We start from the raw sequence: 19,930 nt of genomic DNA, 5'->3' as shown, positions 1-19,930 counted from the left end.
TCTTGTTTTAAAAATCACATATTGTAAAAACAAACTTAGTCACATTTGAACTAACAAGGGACATGTCACAACTGTCCGGAACCGATTTGATTCTCCTTGAAATATGTTGTTAAATACACAAATCTAAAAGACACGTATTTTTTTATACGTGCGCAATTTGAGTTTTAAGGGGTGAAACACCCCTTTAAAGAATAACGGTATTTTTCTTTAGGATCAAATATCTGCTAAACTATAAGAGATATAAAGAAAAAACGTACAACAAATTTTAATGGCTTGAAGAGTACTTTAAAGTTATATGAACAAAAATTTTTTTTTTTTTTTTTTTTTTTAAAAAACCCTCACCACCTAATTTTTTTTTTCAAAATTAAAAATTTTGTTTTACCTAATTTAAAGCTTATTTTTTTCCAAATTCAACCATGTGTAATAAAGTTATGTTACGAAATATCATTTTCGAAAATTAATTATAAACGCTCCCGTATATACGCTCATCCGTGCTATGTGCGTAAGTAATTACCGTCGAACAATAAAATATATAAAAAATGTTTTTGTATAATTCTTATTTATGTTTTCTATGTATTTATAACTGCGTATTGTGTATATTTAGATTTAAAAAAAAATTTTTAAATATAATTAATAAGAATTTTTTAAATATACCCCCTGCTTTCTTATTATTTCTTTAATATTTAATTTCTTCTATAAAAATTAAAAACAATTATATTTTATAATAAAATTATTTTTTAATTGAATCTTGCGAATACCAATGTCGCAATATTTGGCATAAACAAATTTTATATCTTACGTTAAATGAATCATAAGATAAGATTATGTGTACGTGTTCCAGATAAGTTATAATTTTTACAATAAAATCTTTAATACGTTAAAATAAATAATAAAATAAGATTATGTGATGACGTATTTCTGATAAGTTAATATAAATTGTTCATGTAGCAGCATAATTCTCACAGTCGGTGTAGTCTTTTCGTTGTAATAATATCTGTGTAAACTGTTCTTTTATTGCAATAGAAAGCAAAATATAACATCTTTGAATATGATTATCAATCCGCTTAACGTTGTTAGACTTTTATTGGTGTCAATAAATTCAATATATTTAACAGAAACGCCAGTAACTGAAGCAGAAGTGGAATTAAAGGAAAACATTAAAAAAATATTACTGGATAGCGTTTTTCATTATAATGGGGTGGAAGTAACGGAAGAAATATATCTCGATTATGAAGAACCTTATAAATTACATAGTTTTGAAATAATTGAAGATGACGAAGAAGCATGGCATGAAGATAGTTTAAATTCTCATCCTCATTGTTCAAATGATGATACAAATTTTGATAGTTCTTATAAAAGACGAGCTGTTGAGTATTGGCGATTTCGGGACACTGATGAAAACAGTAATGACAGAAAAAGGAATCGTCCTCTAAGAGTAGTACAAAATAAATTTAGAAGAGTTTCATCTGAACGTCAGTTAAGGCGATGGGAAGAACAAATACAATCAGGTGGAAGTCGTACAGAAAAATTATCTTACATCTCCAAATTTACACATGATAAATTTACTGCAGCTGTCGAATCAGGATTCATGGTTCATGATATTGATTTAAAAAGATGGGCTTTACAAGCTCAAGAAGAAATAGGAAATTTAAATCCTATATTTAAAGCATCTCACAGTTGGATAGCAAGATTTAAGAAGTCTCACCGAATTGTTTCAAGAAAAGTTACGAAGTTTGTCACTAGAAGAACATTAGAAGATTCTGCTGATTTGCAAAAATCAGCTGATGATTTTCTGGAAACAGTAAAACCTCTTATTGAACAGTTTGGATCTGAAAATATTTACAATTCAGATCAAAGTGGTTTCCAATTGGAACTTCACTCTGGAAGATCATTGTCTAACCAGGGAGAAAAGAAAGTAGAACGTGTCGTGCAATCCATATCATCAACAACCCATTCATATACGATACAACCAATAATATCCTGTAATGGCAATTTGTTGTCCCCTTTATTTATTGTATTAAAAGAAGCTAATGGTAAATTTGGACCAAGAGTACAAGAAAATTTATTTAAAGCAGAAAATGTTATTGTAAAAGCATCGAAATCTGGTAAAATGACATCAGGTATTTTCCTTTTATAATTACTTTTTTTAACAACCTTATTTTATTTAACAATTTAATAAGAGTCATAAAAAAACTATTAAATTAACATTTATATTTTGTACAGATCATTTTAAAATGTGGTTAGAAGAAGCTTATTTCGCAAACATTGGTCCTAATAGCGTTCTTCTTATCGATTCATGGACTGGACATTGCCCCAATATGATTTCGGATTTAACACCTCCTGGAACACATATTACTACTATGATAATACCGAAAGGAACTACAGGGAAAATGAACCATGAATCCTGATTCGACAGCTGCAGTAAATTTATCATGTGTAAATTTGGAGATGTAAGATAATTTTTCTGTACGACTTCCACCTGATTGTATTTGTTCTTCCCAACGCCTTAACTGACGTTCAGATGAAACTCTTCTAAATTTATTTTGTACTACTCTTAGTGGACGATTCCTTTTTCTGTCATTACTGTTTTCATCAGTGTCCCGAAATCGCCAATACTCAACAGCTCGTCTTTTATAAGAACTATCAAAATTTGTATCATCATTTGAACAATGAGGATGAGAATTTAAACTATCTTCATGCCATGCTTCTTCGTCATCTTCAATTATTTCAAAACTATGTAATTTATAAGGTTCTTCATAATCGAGATATATTTCTTCCGTTACTTCCACCCCATTATAATGAAAAACGCTATCCAGTAATATTTTTTTAATGTTTTCCTTTAATTCCACTTCTGCTTCAGTTACTGGCGTTTCTGTTAAATATATTGAATTTATTGACACCAATAAAAGTCTAACAACGTTAAGCGGATTGATAATCATATTCAAAGATGTTATATTTTGCTTTCTATTGCAATAAAAGAACAGTTTACACAGATATTATTACAACGAAAAGACTACACCGACTGTGAGAATTATGCTGCTACATGAACAATTTATATTAACTTATCAGAAATACGTCATCACATAATCTTATTTTATTATTTATTTTAACGTATTAAAGATTTTATTGTAAAAATTATAACTTATCTGGAACACGTACACATAATCTTATCTTATGATTCATTTAACGTAAGATATAAAATTTGTTTATGCCAAATATTGCGACATTGGTATTCGCAAGATTCAATTAAAAAATAATTTTATTATAAAATATAATTGTTTTTAATTTTTATAGAAGAAATTAAATATTAAAGAAATAATAAGAAAGCAGGGGGTATATTTAAAAAATTCTTATTAATTATATTTAAAAATTTTTTTTAAAATCTAAATATACACAATACGCAGTTATAAATACATAGAAAACATAAATAAGAATTATACAAAAACATTTTTTATATATTTTATTGTTCGACGGTAATTACTTACGCACATAGCACGGATGAGCGTATATACGGGAGCGTTTATAATTAATTTTCGAAAATGATATTTCGTAACATAACTTTATTACACATGGTTGAATTTGGAAAAAAATAAGCTTTAAATTAGGTAAAACAAAATTTTTAATTTTGAAAAAAAAAATTAGGTGGTGAGGGTTTTTTAAAAAAAAAAAAAAAAAAAAATTTTTGTTCATATAACTTTAAAGTACTCTTCAAGCCATTAAAATTTGTTGTACGTTTTTTCTTTATATCTCTTATAGTTTAGCAGATATTTGATCCTAAAGAAAAATACCGTTATTCTTTAAAGGGGTGTTTCACCCCTTAAAACTCAAATTGCGCACGTATAAAAAAATACGTGTCTTTTAGATTTGTGTATTTAACAACATATTTCAAGGAGAATCAAATCGGTTCCGGACAGTTGTGACATGTCCCTTGTAAGAATAATAATTCTTATTATATTCTTCATATTATATATATTTGAAAGTACCGTTTATATTCGATGTTCACTTGTCCTTGAAATACTTATAAGTAAATTTCAGCTTCAACCAAGAATATTTTGCACTTTGTTTTAAGGATAAATTATCCTTTATCCAAAATTATTTATATTTGGCGTTATTATAAGGATAAAATATACTTGAATCAAGGCATATTTGCATTCTTTCAATACTGTTGATACTGTTTTTTTGTATATAATATATATAACTAAGTTTGTTTTTACAATATGTGATTTTTAAAACAAGAATATATCTTAAAGATAAAATATACTTAACACAAACTTATTTATTATTAAGGCAAATGAAAATTTGTGATTACAAAGAGCATTCTATATTTAAATCAATCAAATAGCGTTCAAGAATAAAAATATACTTGAATCAAGGATTCCTTTTTTTCTGTGTATATATAATATATACATATATATATACACAGCAAAAAAAAATATATATATATATTAGGCTCGACGTTCCATCGGATATCGGTCACTTCGGAAAGCGAATCGAAGTACAATTTCCGGAGACGCGCGAGCCTCGCCTCTCCGTTTTATCCGTTAGGTCGGACGCGAAATTTTCCGACTGGATCCTCGTAAATTTTCCAAGTTTTGCGCCCACCACCGCGAAACTTTGCTACGTTCGTTCGCGCTATCCGCTATTTCTTATCGCGACGCAAGAGATTTCGAAAAGACATTTCTTCCGACGACGCGGCCGGAATTGGGGGTTGCAAAAGAAAAGGGGAGAAGGTGAGGGAAAGAATAATAGGAAGAAGGTGGGAGACGAACTTACGGAACTTCCTCCGAAATTGTTTTTAACGCATTGTAGCCGGAAAATTCGGGAGAAATTATTTCGGAGTATGGCTAATGGCAAAGTTTTCGCGCGAATTCGAGGAGACCTATATTTCTTTCGAATGTGGAATATCTCGGTCGCCACCAGCTAGAGACGAGAACGTCTCTGTATGCGTGTATACGAATACGAATCGAAGAGTAATTTCCGCCCTCCGTTCAAGCCGTATCAAACCGGATAGTTGTAAATTTTTGCGAGCTTTTAAGATGTCGTATTCTATGGACAGGGTCGGGATTTTTCGACGGTAAAATTTTAAGAGCGTGTACTCGAGAGTTATTTCTCGTCGTTGCAATTTGTATTTTTTCGCGATAATATCATGCATTAATCGGTATCGATTTAGATTTTCTGCAGCAAATATTTTAGAAAAAAATCGAGAAGACTAAAGCGACAATTTTTAAGCTCGAATTTATTCTTAATGTATTTGCGTGTTAATTCTCACGGTTTAAGTGAAAATTATATCAATATATGAAATAAATTCATTCAACTTGATGAAAATATTAAAAGAAAGGCACCGGAATCGATATTATTCTCTATCTTTCTCTAGATTTTAATTAAAAATATAAAATAAAAATTTCTGCCTTTTATCTATCTAGAGATATTTATTATGGAAATTACTCTCTCAAACTATATTATAATTTTGATAATGTTGTTTCAAACTTTTGAATAAATGGCTTTTCGCGAAACACATCAAAAATATATAACAAAATTTTTTATAAATATTCAACGATAGAGTTCTACGTAAATAATTTCATTAATGGAACACTATTGGAAAAAATGGCTTCTCTTCAACTATATATCCGAATATATTGAGAATAGATAAACTACCTGAATATAAAGAATATCGTATCTCTTTTATAACGTTTTTGCAAATAGTCGTTTGTTATACAAGATAGTACACGATTACAAACGTACGACCGGATTATTTTTGTTTTTTCCATGATGTCCCATTTCACGATTTTACAAATTCCGATAACGGTGATACAAGTATATATATTCATTGAAATTTATTCCGTATTCGCGATATTGTCGTGTATTGGCGAAAAAACAGGCCAGGATAACGAATATAATTCAATGTCCATCGCACGCGTTTTATTAATAAATTATTCAAGTCGAATCATCGAAGCGTTCGCCAACTCGGCGCGCGATTCCTTTTCTCCGTCGCGGATCACGAAGGGCCTTATTATACGAAACCGCACTTTATATATATATATATATATATATATACTTTATATATATATATATATATATATATATATATTATACGAAACCGCACTATATATATATATATATATAGATATATATATATATATACTTATATATATATATATATATATATATACTTTATATATATATATATATATATATATACTTTATATATATATATATATATATATATATATATATATACTTTATATATATATATATATATATATATATTATACGAAACCGCACTATATATATATATATATATATGTACGATATTCGCCGCATTTGTGTATATTCGCGTAGGCGAGTATTTGTACGCGCGAACTTCGCGACTGCATAATTGCCCGAAGAGTTGATTAGAGCGAAGCAAGTTTCGAAAGCGAGCCCTGGGAAGGGACAGCTGGCTGAAGTACAGACCGATATTATTCTCGGGGCATCCCCAAGGTACACGCGAGATCACGCGATGAGAGTAATAAGAATGCGAGGGAATATTTTTTTATTTTCATTTTCTCGGGCATCATTATCGTCCGATTTCCATTCTAAGCGGATTCGCGAATGGCGGGAGAGCCCTATTTGTACGTTCCGGAAAACTTTTTCCTATCCACAATGGCCGCGAGAGAGGGAGAAAGGGATTCTAACGATCGCGGTCGCGAAATATCCCGGAGTTTACGAGCTTGGGTAAATTGTTAATGCTTAGAGGCCCTGCGTGGGAATCCCCGAACACAGCGGCGGCCAATAGAATAATTCTGCACGCTGCAAAACGGGGACCGACGACAACTTTGGGAATTTGTGGGGCGGAAATTGCAACTTACGGAATGAATAGTCGATTCGAAATTCCGATATCTCTCCTCTCGTGCGCTTCGAAGCGACATTGATGTCTAGTCGTCGCACGACGAGACAGACATTACTTTGATTCTATGGTATTACATCTAGGTACAAGTGGGAGTCCGAAATTTTTATATTATATCGCAATATATTATTATTATTATTCAATAAATTTATTCGAAAGAAGTTTGTGTTTATCTTGGAAAATTTATAGATTTTATGCAGGATCGCAGAAAAAAAGGAATCCTTGATTCAAGTATATTTTTATTCTTGAACGCTATTTGATTGATTTAAGCATAGAATGCTCTTTATAATCAAAAATTTTTATTTGCCCTAATAATAAATAAGTTTGTGTGAAGTATATTTTATCCTTAAGATATATTCTTGTTTTAAAAATTGCATATGGTAAAAACAAACTTAGTCACATTTGAACTAAGAGTTATTATTGTATATATACTTGAAAGTAGCGCTTGTATCCGATGTCACTTGTCACTTGTTCTTGCAATATTTATAAGTAAATTTCAGCTTCAACCAAGAATATTTTGCACTTTGTTTTAAGGATAAATTATCCTTTATCCAAAATTATTTATATTCGGCGTTATTATAAGGATAAAATATACTTGAATCAAGGGATATTTGCATTCTTTCAAGGATACTGTTTTTTCGGTGTTTAATTCTATGGTATTACATGTAGGTACAAGTGGGAGTCCAAAATTTTTATATTATATCGCAATATATTATTATTATTCAATAAATTCATTCGAAAGAAGTTTGTGTTTATCTTGGAAAATTGATAGATTTTATGCAGGATTCTGAATAATTATGCGCAGCATTTGGGATTTCTTTAAATAAGTGTTGGCAAACGTATATACCCAGCAAACACCGATATATAATTGTTACATTACTATAATAAAACGAAATATAACAGGTAATATAACGTGTACGTTACATGTAACATCCATGTTAGTTGTAATTTCCCACTCATAGATGTAACATTTCAATATAACATATATTACATTGTAGTTATATCGTAATTATACACCAAATAGCACATTGATGTATTGATAAGTCAGTGCTATCTTGGGATATAATGACAATATAACTACAATGTAATATATGTAATATTAAAAATGTTACATCTATGAATAGGAAATTACAACTAACATATACGTTACATGTAACATGCTTAAGTATATAACATTTATATACTGTGTTTGCTGCGAGGGGGTAACCACTTAATGTAATCGTGGGACAGTGTCCCCGAAATCATTATGAAATCCTTATGAAATCTCGTGTAATCGTTTGCAATCAGATGTAATTGATAAAGTCAAATGAAATCATGCGGAATCATTAGAAATCATAATGAAATCATATGTAGTCAGCAGAAATCATTTTGAATTTTCGTGTAATCATTGGAATCATGTGTAATCATTATGAAATCTGTGATGAAATCATGTGTGGCACGAGCACTTTCCGTAGTAAATTGCGATCAAATTCAAGATAAAATGCTATTTATAATTTTATGTGTCACATAAAATCCTAAATGATTACATGTGCAATCACGAAAATGCATTGTGTAATCAGATGAAATCATTACTTTTATGAAATGATTTCATATGTAATGAAAAAAATCCATTTGCAATCAGATGAAATCGTTTGTAATTAGATGAAATCATGAAATCAAATGAAATCACGAAATCAAATGAAATCATGAAATCAAATGAAATCATGAAATCATGTAATCTGTGGGACAACATTTTAGCTAGTGGTTACCCCCTCGGTTTGCTGGGTATAATTCGACGGAAACTCAAAATTGTGGAAACAAACTTCGGGGGCTACTTTCGACAGAACTGATTGAACGATAGGGTGCAAGATTTCTTACGCCAGTATTTGCTCGGCCCACGTGAGCCCTCGCGACGTGTCGTATACCCGTAAAAACATCGGCAGACTCCTGGCGGAGACGGACACACTCGCAGGAGCAAAGACTCACCATTTAGGACATGAACCCTGATGGACGCCGTATTGGCGTTGCTGGGCTTGCAGCTGTACTCCCCGGAGTCCGAGGGCTGCGCCGTCTGAATAAGGAGCCAGGAGGTGGTGACGTCGCCACCCTTCTCGGTTATCACCGAAACGCCGCCCCTGGGACTGTCGTAGCTCAGGACGTTGTCATTGTAGTACCAGAAGATGTAGGCTGGTGGCTCCGAGCTAAAGTGTATGGCGCACGTCAGGTTTATCGTGCTGCCAGCACCGACGTACAGCTCGGGTCCGCCCAGTATCGTCGCCGTAGGTACTGCGATAAAGAAGAATTTTCTTTCGCTTTTCTCTCTCTCTTTTTCTCTTTCCTTTTTCTCCACCTCCTTACTTCCTCCACTATTTCTTGCACGTTCACCCTCTCGCTCGCTCGACCCGGATAACTCCAGAGATCGTGAAAGCTCTCCGCATGAAAGCCTTTCGGGAATGGTACTTAGCGAACAAGGGGGAATGAAAGATCTTTAAAGTCGTCTCGTGATCTGTGAGAAGTAACGAGGTGGAGCTTCTTAGCAAACGCAAGGTCAGTCTAATTGAAATAATGAGCGGGACGTCGACGTTATTCCCTACCCGGTGTTGAGAGCCGTGGGATCATCGTTAAACGTTTTAATCGTCAAGCATATCTTTCTTCATTAGATATATTGTGCATATACTTTTTTGCTTTATATCGATACCTTTTTTTTTACTCATTTAGAATCTGAATACTTTTTAAGCGCGACTCGGAGGTAAATTTATTCTCGCATAATTTATAACTTGTATTCTATGTCTTGGTATATCGATCGGTTAAATGAATATTTAATTTTAATTTATGCACTCTTAAATTCTCCGCACAATATGCATTTATTAATTTAATTTTACAGAAATAAAATTAAAAAAAAAAAAACCCACGCTGATCTTCTAAACCGAGAAAAATATTAACGCGAATTAAAGAGATTTATATACACATTCTGCTACAATATATTTTACTACAATATTTAAAAAAATTTTTTTAAACAAAAAGGTAATATCGGATTAAATCGTGCGAATATATGTATGTGAAACTTACCAACGACGTTCAAGTGAAACTGATACGACTTGATAGGTATGGTGGAAATCTGACATTCGTAGATTCCCTGGTCTCGCTCCTGCGCCCATTTTATGCAGAGGGTCCACTCGGACCATTCGCTATTGTGACCCGCGTTTTGTCTATGTAGCGCTTGAAATCGCTGGTCGCTTGTGTATGTGTACGCCCCCGCCGTTAGAATGTGGATGTCCCTGTGCCTGACCCAGGATACCTTTGCAAACGAAAATGGCAGTAGAAGTGATAAATGACAAACAAATAATCAATATATATTATATGTTACATAGAGCTCGTAAAGTGTTTTGCATACCTTTGATTATTTTATTTTTCGAGAAATAAAAGTAATCTCGATATATTTCATATGTAATATTATTAATATTAATTACTGTTTTAAACGAAAAAAATGTATTTTTCGTTAAATGATAAAAATTTAATAATTTAAAACATCTATGGATATTTTTTGAATTTTAAGAGAAAAAGAGAAGATGTTATTTATTTTTCTAAATCGATCTTCAATTCTTTTGAAAATCAATTTTTATATTACAAAATTTATTGCGCATTTTTAATTATCCCCTTTACAATTATACAATTACATCATGGAACATTCGATAAACGAAAATTCAAAATAATAATGTTACAAATTCTCGTACCATCTTTAAAAGAGACAATTAATTTTAAAATACTCTTCCTCATTTATTTGAAAGTTTAAATCATTTCTTTGAAAAATAGATGCATGTGACACAAATGAGCGCAAATGAAAAAGTTGCATCTGCGATCTTTTCATAAATTTTATGCGTCACTTTAAGTGAGTTTTTCCAAAAGAGCAACTCACACTTTTGCAAGACTGGAAGCTTACTCTTGATAACTTTTTTCGAAAAATAAAAGTAATCTCGATATATTTCATATGTAACATTATTAATATTAATTACTGTTTTAAACGAAAAAAAATGTATTTTTCGTTAAATGATAAAAATTTAATAATTTAAAACATCTATGGATATTTTTTGAATTTTAAGAGAAAAAGAGAAGATGTTATTTATTTTTCTAAATCGATCTTCAATTCTTTTGAAAATCAATTTTTATATTACAAAATTTATTGCGCATTTTTAATTAATTTTTAATTATCCCCTTTACAATTATACAATTACATCATGGAACATTCGATAAACGAAAATTCAAAATAATAATGTTACACATTCTCGTACCATCTATAAAAAGAGACAATTAATTTTAAAATACTCTTCCTCATTTATTTGAAAGTTGAAATCATTTCTTTGAAAAATAGATGCATGTGACACAAATGAGCGCAAATGAAAAAGTTGCATCTGCGATCTTTTCATAAATTTTATGAGTCACTTTAAGTGAGTTTTTCCAAAAGAGCAACTCACACTTTTGCAAGACTGGAAGCTTACTCTTGATAACTTTTTTCGAAAAATAAAAGTAATCTCGATATATTTCATATATAATATTATTAATATTAATTACTGTTTTAAACGAAAAAAAATGTATTTTTCGTTAAATGATAAAAATTTAATAATTTAAAACATCTATGGATATTTTTTGAATTTTAAGAGAAAAAGAGAAGATGTTATTTATTTTTCTAAATCGATCTTCAATTCTTTTGAAAATCAATTTTTATATTACAAAATTTATTGCGCATTTTTAATTAATTTTTAATTATCCCCTTTACAATTATACAATTACATCATGGAACATTCGATAAACAAAAATTCAAAATAATAATGTTACACATTCTCGTACCATCTTTAAAAGAGACAATTAATTTTAAAATACTCTTCCTCATTTATTTGAAAGTTGAAATCATTTCTTTGAAAAATAGATGCATGTGACACAAATGAGCGCAAATGAAAAAGTTGCATCTGCGATCTTTTCATAAATTTTATGCGTCACTTTAAGTGAGTTTTTCCAGAAGAGCAACTCACACTTTTGCAAGACTTACTCTTGATAACTTTGAACCTAACCCGCCAGACTGTGGTACAGTCTAGCGTTCGTGAAGTGCTTCGTATATATAGTATCTGATTTTATTGCGATTCCGCAATGGAAGGATTGAACGAGGTGGATTCGTCTATTTCCGTACTCGCGCGGAACACCGAAAAACTAGCGATCCATGAGCGAGAGACGGTAAGAAAAGTTGCGAAGGAAACTTTCCCGGGGAAGTTTTAGCTCTCCCTCTCTTTTCTTGGCGCACGCAAAGCAGATTCCGACGAATGCGGTGTCAGTGCGAAGCTAGGAGAGTCTTCGACGATTTCCACGGAAAGCCTTCGAACGCGAAATAAAAAGATTCTCCGTGGAAACGATCCCGGCGTTTTCTCTTACATTCGAGAGAAACCCTCTCCCTCGGAATTCTTCAGAAATAATATTATCCTAGAAGAGCCGCGCCCTTCATTCGGATCTTCTTGCATTTTTTTTTACGCGACTGACTTTCTCTATCGATTTGTCTCTTATCTTAACTCTCTTATAATAACTATTTTATCTCGCAAGATTATAACAAAGTATGAAAATTAACATAATACAGTTATTGATCGAATTGACAAATATAAAATTACAGAATAATATAAATTTAAAATCGGTTTGTATAAAATAGAATTCTTCATTGTCATGAATATATTTAATATAGAGATGAATCAAATATACATTGTATGTATTGTAAGAAAATTTTGAATAATTTTCTTATGATCATTAATTGTAAATAAAAATTGTTCGAAAAAGACAGTCTTTTATATTTGAAGACATTTTAATCATTCTAATTACATGAAAAGGACAATGAAGAGCTAATTTAATCGCATTTTCATTTCTTTCGTGGTATAATAATACATTGCAATGATGAGTAGACAGGGACGAGAAATTAAATCTTTCTGATGAGGAAAGTTCGGTCATTTAAAAGTTAGGCTGTAAGAAAAGACAGTTTTGTACGCTCTCATGTCGAAGCTCACGACTGTTTTAATATTCTCAAAGGCTACTCTAGAGACTCGTTAAGCTTTCAATAAAGCGTTACACATTTCTGTTCCGATGAAAAGCGAATATTTTTATTTTTTAATGATTATTTTTAAAATATTGAGTAAATAATTTTCCTCTTTTACAGTTTTTAAATATGCAACATGATGATGAAAAAGAGAAAAAAAAACATATAAATTCTATGCTGCAAAGAGATTATACTAGTGATAAAAATGATATTTAATATATAAAACTATATTCCGTGTGAAAGCATGACGTAAATACTTTTGATTCAATTATTTGTATTCGTATTAAATTGCATCAATCAAAGAGATGATTATTTTCGGCAAAATACGCATCGCCAAGTCATAATGCCGTTAAATCATAGTGTCCAAAGAGCCGTGCACGCGAAATAATATTCGCGTCGAGATAATTTATCGCCGCCGTCCGTCAGCCATCCATCCCGAAAGCAATCGCGGGAAGCAACGAGAGAGAGAACATTGGAATCCGCGGTGTAAGTTCGACGCGTATTAACGTCCGTTCTTCGCGCGGCGCGCACATTTCCCCAATGCCGGGAAATTTCAGAAATACATCCCCATGGGTGGTCTTTAGCGAGAAGCGAGGTCGAAACTTGGCTGTTCATCGATATTTTCACAGTATCCGACCTCGTACATAAACCAAGCGAGGAGAGAACGGTCAGTATGTGTATGCGCGCGTGTCGGCGCACACGTACGTACTTACTACTCGCCGTCTGCATACGTATGCATGTCCCGCCGTTGGCATCACTTAGCGTATTTACTCAGCGAAGTTTACGTCTCTCGCGTCTCGGCGTCTGGGCTAGCCGGCGATAGCTACGGGAACAAAAGCAGTTTAGCGCTTCCTAACCATCGGGACGAATGGGGCGACTCGCAGACGGGTGCGAAGCACCCGCGTGAGACAACAAGACGTCGGGAATGATGTATGTCGAATGTTAAGTGAAACTCGTGCGAATGTAACAGGAATGTGGAAAATGGTTTTCCATATTATCTGAAAATCAATTCGAGCGATACCTATACATTTCTATGCGCAAAGAAATCCTTCCAGAATCATGATTCATCAAAAAATACTCTGTGCTGACGTAATCCTTCCAAAATCATGATTCATCAAAAAATACTCTGTGCTGACGTAACATATATTTTTAATATATATAATTAAGAATCTTCTAGTTTTATAATATTTGAGTATATTATATATTCTTTACTTTAACAAATCTCAAAGTATTTTACAATTCATTATATCTCTTTTAATTATATAATTTTATTTTTCTTTAAACACTAATGAAAAATATCTTTTTTCAAATTTCGATTTCCAATTCAATTATTTTGTATATCACAATGTTTATAATTTTAATATTTATATTGAGTAAAAATATTTTAGAGAACTCGTGCGAACGTAACAGGAATGTGGAAAATGGTTTCCCATATTATCTGAAAATCAATTCGAGCGATACCTATACATTTCTATGCGCAAAGAAATCCTTCCAAAATCATGATTCATCAAAAAATACTCTGTGCTGACGTAACATATATTTTTAATATATATAATTAAGAATCCTCTAGTTTTATAATATTTGAGTATATTATATATTCTTTACTTTAACAAATCTCAAAGCATTTTTCAATTTATTATATCTCTTTTAATTATATAATTTTATTTTTCTTTAAACACTAATGAAAAATATCTTTTTTCAAATTTCGATTTCCAATTCAATTATTTTGTATATCACAATGTTTATAATTTTAATATTTATATTGAGTAAAAATATTTTAGAGAACTCGTGCGAACGTAACAGGAATGTGGAAAATGGTTTTCCATATTATCTGAAAATCAATTCGAGCGATACTTATACATTTCTATGCGCAAATAAATCCTTCCAAAATCATGATTCATTAAAAATTACTCTGTGCTGACGTAACATATCTTTAATATATATATTATTAAGAATCCTCTAGTTTTATAATATTTGAGTATATTATATATTCTTTCCTTTAACAAATCTCAAAGCATTTTTCAATTTATTATATCTCTTTTAATTATATAATTTTATTTTTCTTTAAACACTAATGAAAAATATCTTTTTTCAAATTTCGATTTCCAATTCAATTATTTTGTATATCACAATGTTTATAATTTTAATATTTATATTGAGTAAAAATATTTTAGAGAACTCGTGCGAACGTAACAGGAATGTGGAAAATGGTTTCCCATATTATCTGAAAATCAATTCGAGCGATACCTATACATTTCTATGCGCAAAGAAATCCTTCCAAAATCATGATTCATCAAAAAATACTTCTGTGCTGACGTAACATATATTTTAATATATATATATTAAGAATCCTCTAGTTTTATAATATTTGAGTATATTATATATTCTTTACTTTAACAAATCTCAAAGCATTTTTCAATTTATTATATCTCTTTTAATTATATAATTTTATTTTTCTTTAAACACTAATAAAAAATATCTTTTTTCAAATTTCGATTTCCAATTCAATTATTTTGTATAATATATCACGATGTTTATAATTTTTAATATTTATATTGAGTAAAAATATTTTAGAGAATTTTTTTATATCAAGAGGATTAAAAACTCTTAGAGTAGAAAAAATAATTTTTTATATTATAATAATTACATTAAAATAGTTTATATTTACGAATATCAAACATTTGAAAAACAATTTTAGCTTTTATATATACTTTGTATACTAAAATATACAACAGTCCTTCGGTCCTCGGTTTAGAAATCAATACTTCTACAGTAGCAAAAAGTTTTAGGGATCATTATGTAAATGTTATACAAAAATTGAAGTGTTACACATCTTTCGCATTTTCGATAATGAAAAGAGAGCAAATACTTTTAAATTGGTGCTGATCTGTTTTGTATATATATGCGCTGCGTGTATAAACTTTATATTTCATTACTTTATTTTCGGAATCGTCCTCCTTTTTCACGAGCGCATCTCTCGTGTATCAATTGAGTACACGATACATATATCGATTCTGTTAGTTGATGATCTTTCTGGTATTCATTCTGATCGATTTTATTTACCGCTTTAGTCGTAAAATTTTTTTTTTCGTCATGTAAATGTTAACCGTCAACTCGTTGCAAAATTGACACAGTGATTGGTAATGCATGCGCGTCGACAGATATCTAGTGTGACATGCGTCAGGATATATTTCCAGTCTCGATAACGTCGAGAAGGTCTTTTACCTTTGCACTATATTTTATTTGTATGGATATAAAATTATTCGAAATTTTACACGAATTTAAAAAGCTTTTCCATCGCTAAACAATTACTATGAGAATAACACGTACAATTCAATCTAATGACTCAAATATTTACAATTGCAACTAATAACTATAAATACGTGTATCTCTTATTTTATTTTTCCCCCCAAAAAAAAATTAAAAATTTTAATAATTTTTTTCCACCAAATTTTTTCAATAATAATTTAAAATTAAGCGTATTGTAAAATTTTTAAAGCTTAGTCATCTGCTATTCAAAATGCTACCGCAAAATTGGCAATTAAAATTTATATATCTTTTAAATTTAAAAATGTTCTCTGTGTGTGTGTGTGTTGGTTATACATAAGCTCGTTAATTTCGAGCGAATTTTGATAAATAAAATCTCAAATTCCATAGCTTTTTTAAATCCTCGGATTGTTAGCGTAATTATCGACATACCACATAGCGGATTTGATTTATTTTGAGAAGGCTTTTTTTATGATTCTCTCCAAGCTTTCAAACAGAATTTTAAAAGCGAAAGGCTAATCGCCATACAGTCCTAGTATATACTAGTATTAATAGTACGATATATCACTAGTACAGTTTCTATTCGTAAAATGGAATTTCCTGCCTAAAAGTTTCAGCACCTAAACGATTAGTGGCTTTTCGATATTATTTCGATGATGTATGTCATTGTGGCATTCAAGTTTCCTCCGTTCGTATCCGGTCCACAGAGTCGAACACAAATGCAAACGTAACAGTCAGGCAATCTATGGATCTTGAATATTCTGTACCAAACATAGATCTTGCCGCAACTAAAATCATCAATCCGAGGAACCCATATTTGCTAGAAACTATCGATTTCCCCTCCCTCTTTCTCAGACAAAGTCGATACTCCGTCTACCCGCATACACGAGCAATCTGTTCTGTCATAGTGCAAAGTATGGGGTTACAATGAAACTTCTCCGTGCTGCGGTCTAAAGTGACGGATAAAAATTATCTCGAAAAGTGCAGGGATTATAAGATGCTGAATAGTTTCACTTTTTACATTTTTTTATTATGTTAACAGAGTCTATAATAAAAATTATATTTAATTTTCTTTTACTAAAAGATATGTAAAAATATTCGAAATTTATTTCCTTTTGCGATTTATTTTATATTTAACATTTAAAATTAATATTAATATTTAAAATTTAAATTCTCTCATCTATTGTATTTTATGTACTTTGTTATAACCTAAGAAACTCTTATCATCACACAATAATCAATTTCATAAGTGAATTTTAGGCGATGGTACGCATTAATAATTTTCCATTTTATGTTATTAAAAACCATATTAAAAAAAGATTACATGTAATTAATAATATTACTAATAGTTTTGACAACAAGAGAGATGAAAATAACAATAAAAAATTTGACATGTCTTCACATATTATGTTACCGTATATCAATAATCTGACTGATAACATTTCTAAAACTCTTAAGAAAAAAGGATTAAAAACAATTTATAAGATTTCAAAAAAATTAAACACGCTAATTAAACGTGGTAAAGATGTATTACCGAAGATGAACAAAACGAATGTAGTATACAGACTAGAATGTAATAATTGTGACGCGTCGTATATAGAACAAACAAAAAGACATTTGATTACTAGAGTAAAAGAACATCAAAATAATATAAAAAGACATGAAACAAGCCACTCGGTGGTCAGTAAACATAAAACCGAATGCAATCGTGACTTCCGATGGCTTGAGGCATGTATTTTACATACCGAGAAAAATAGACGAAAAAGAGAGATCGTTGAAATGTTCTACATAAAAAGACAAACAAATAAAATTAATTTACAAATAAACACTGACAACCTTAGTCCTATTTATGACAACATTATTCAAATGATTTAAAAACATAATACTAGTCTACAGTAGCTAACAGACTGTCGATATGACAAGACAACTTTCATATTTTTATCTTTAATTAATGTAATTGCTGAATAAGAACAAGTATGTATTATAGATCAAATTTAGTGTTAATGTAATGTTAATTTCGCTTGCCAAATTATGTATTTTTGTATTTTAGCACTTGACAAGGACCACAATGTGGGTCGAAACGTAGTGTGTACTTATTATCAATAAATGAATAGCCAGTTTTTGGTCGAATCAAATTGCATCTTATTATTTGTTAAAATTTATCACTGGCGATCAACAATTAGTTGTGAAAATTCTCATAATAATTATTCCATTGCTTCAATATTTTGCGGAATATGTTTTGCAATTCCCTGTAGTTTTTTTTCTTTTTATCTTGTTTAATATTTATATGACCGGCATGGCGTAAAATTTCGTGCTATTTTTCTCTCGATAATCCCGCTATTGCACTAATCAGACGAGCGTTTGTGTCATAAAATATGATTAACAGCTATTCCTTTTAATATGCGCGTCACATCAAGTATGTATCAAAATTTAATCCATCCACGCTAAATGAAGATAATTCCGGTATTATGAGTTTCCTGAAATATTCGATTGTTCGCTTGTGCTTGTAGTTATCGAAAATATAAAATATGATAATGCCTCCTGTATTTGTTTTTATGAAAATATTACAAAATATAGACTCCGTAAATATGTTAAATATATTATACAAAATGGGCTTAATAAAATATAAGATATTTAAATCTTTTTACAAAGATTATTAAAAATTTTTATGCGATAAAATATTGCTGTCAATTAATTGAAGAAACTATTCTAATTTTTTCCAATAACATATACTTTTTTCCATTTTTAATTATTAATTACAAGTAACATTTATTCACACAAAAATACTTTTTATATTTATTTATATAATTAAAGAAATAAATAATAGTAAAATATTTTTTACTGAAAGTACTTTGAAAAGGCGCAAACACGTAAAATACGATCAAGATTAACACATTGCAAACTTTTTTTACCGAATAGACAGTATATATATTAAATTTAACATAATATATTTTACAATTATTTATAAACATTATTTCTAATGTGAAATAACATAAAGTAACAGTGTTAAAATTATTGACGAAGTAATATAAATTTTTATTTTCATAATTCTCTTTTTTCTTGTTGTGTGACAATAACGATTTAATGTTTTATTCTGATGCAACTCTGTAAAACAAAATCTAATAGTATTATATTTGGTGACTTATGTAAATCGTCTTTAATGGACTTACGCAAATTAGCTTATTGTATCTCCACCTATCTCTGTGTTGAAATTAAACATTTATATTACATATAAAAATATAAATCTCATAAACAAGTCTCAATAAAATTGTAAATATTATAAAGTATTATAAAATATATATTTTCGTTATTTGTAGTAGAGTTTTGAGATAGTATAGCTTGTTACATTTTATATATACAGGGAATTAATTTTGCATATTCTTATTTAATATAAACAATGGATTCATTATTCAATGGATTTGAATCTTAATAATTTTATATGCAATTTTGTGCCAAATTCAGGTTTAAATTGGCTCATTAATATAGACATATCGAGTTTTGATAACATCGCGAGCAGAACTGAACGATAGTATTTGATCTGTAAATCAGTAAGTCGATAATCGAATCATATATCAGAGATGATATTAAACTGCACATTGTAAAATTCTTTGAAAAAATCTTCAAAATATATATAATACTGTTTCTAATTAAATTGTACTGGCCAGTTAGGTCGAAATTTCAATAAATTTGTATGGTTTTACTCATCACTGGCGACTTCATTAATTTTATCG

General features: G+C 30.2%; 2 protein-coding genes across 2 annotated transcripts in view; one reads left to right on the top strand and one right to left on the bottom strand.

The window, feature by feature from the left end:
• LOC114929309 (zwei Ig domain protein zig-8) overlaps window positions 1-19,930 on the bottom strand; it is a 59,124-nt gene that overhangs the window by 10,292 nt on the left and 28,902 nt on the right. Inside the window, exons 3-4 of the mRNA XM_029300809.2 lie at window positions 9,935-10,163; window positions 8,852-9,151 (exon numbers count right to left, since the gene is read on the bottom strand). Of these exons, the coding sequence (XP_029156642.1) occupies window positions 8,852-9,151; window positions 9,935-10,163 (529 nt within the window). The remainder of the gene's footprint in view (window positions 1-8,851; window positions 9,152-9,934; window positions 10,164-19,930) is intronic.
• LOC146722570 (uncharacterized) lies at window positions 891-2,530 on the top strand. The gene is made up of 2 exons (XM_085484594.1): window positions 891-2,120; window positions 2,224-2,530. The coding sequence occupies exons 1-2, from the start codon at window positions 1,049-1,051 to the stop codon at window positions 2,406-2,408; spliced, it is 1,257 nt and encodes a 418-aa protein (XP_085340720.1). The 5' UTR covers window positions 891-1,048; the 3' UTR covers window positions 2,409-2,530.

This window comes from Nylanderia fulva, unplaced genomic scaffold (assembly GCF_048542155.1).
Source record: "Nylanderia fulva isolate GAGA-0341 unplaced genomic scaffold, ASM4854215v1 Scaffold3, whole genome shotgun sequence".
NCBI classification, from domain to species: Eukaryota; Metazoa; Arthropoda; class Insecta; order Hymenoptera; family Formicidae; genus Nylanderia; species Nylanderia fulva.
This window is presented reverse-complemented; position numbering and strand designations above follow the sequence as displayed.

Excerpts from the sequence above, each read along its gene's own strand:
- LOC146722570 (XM_085484594.1), top strand. The coding sequence starts at position 1,049 with ATGATTATCAATCCGCTTAACGTTGTTAGACTTTTATTGGTGTCAATA. Across the intron at positions 2,121-2,223 it reads ATCTGGTAAAATGACATCAG|ATCATTTTAAAATGTGGTTA; the intron begins GTATTTTCCTTT and ends TATTTTGTACAG.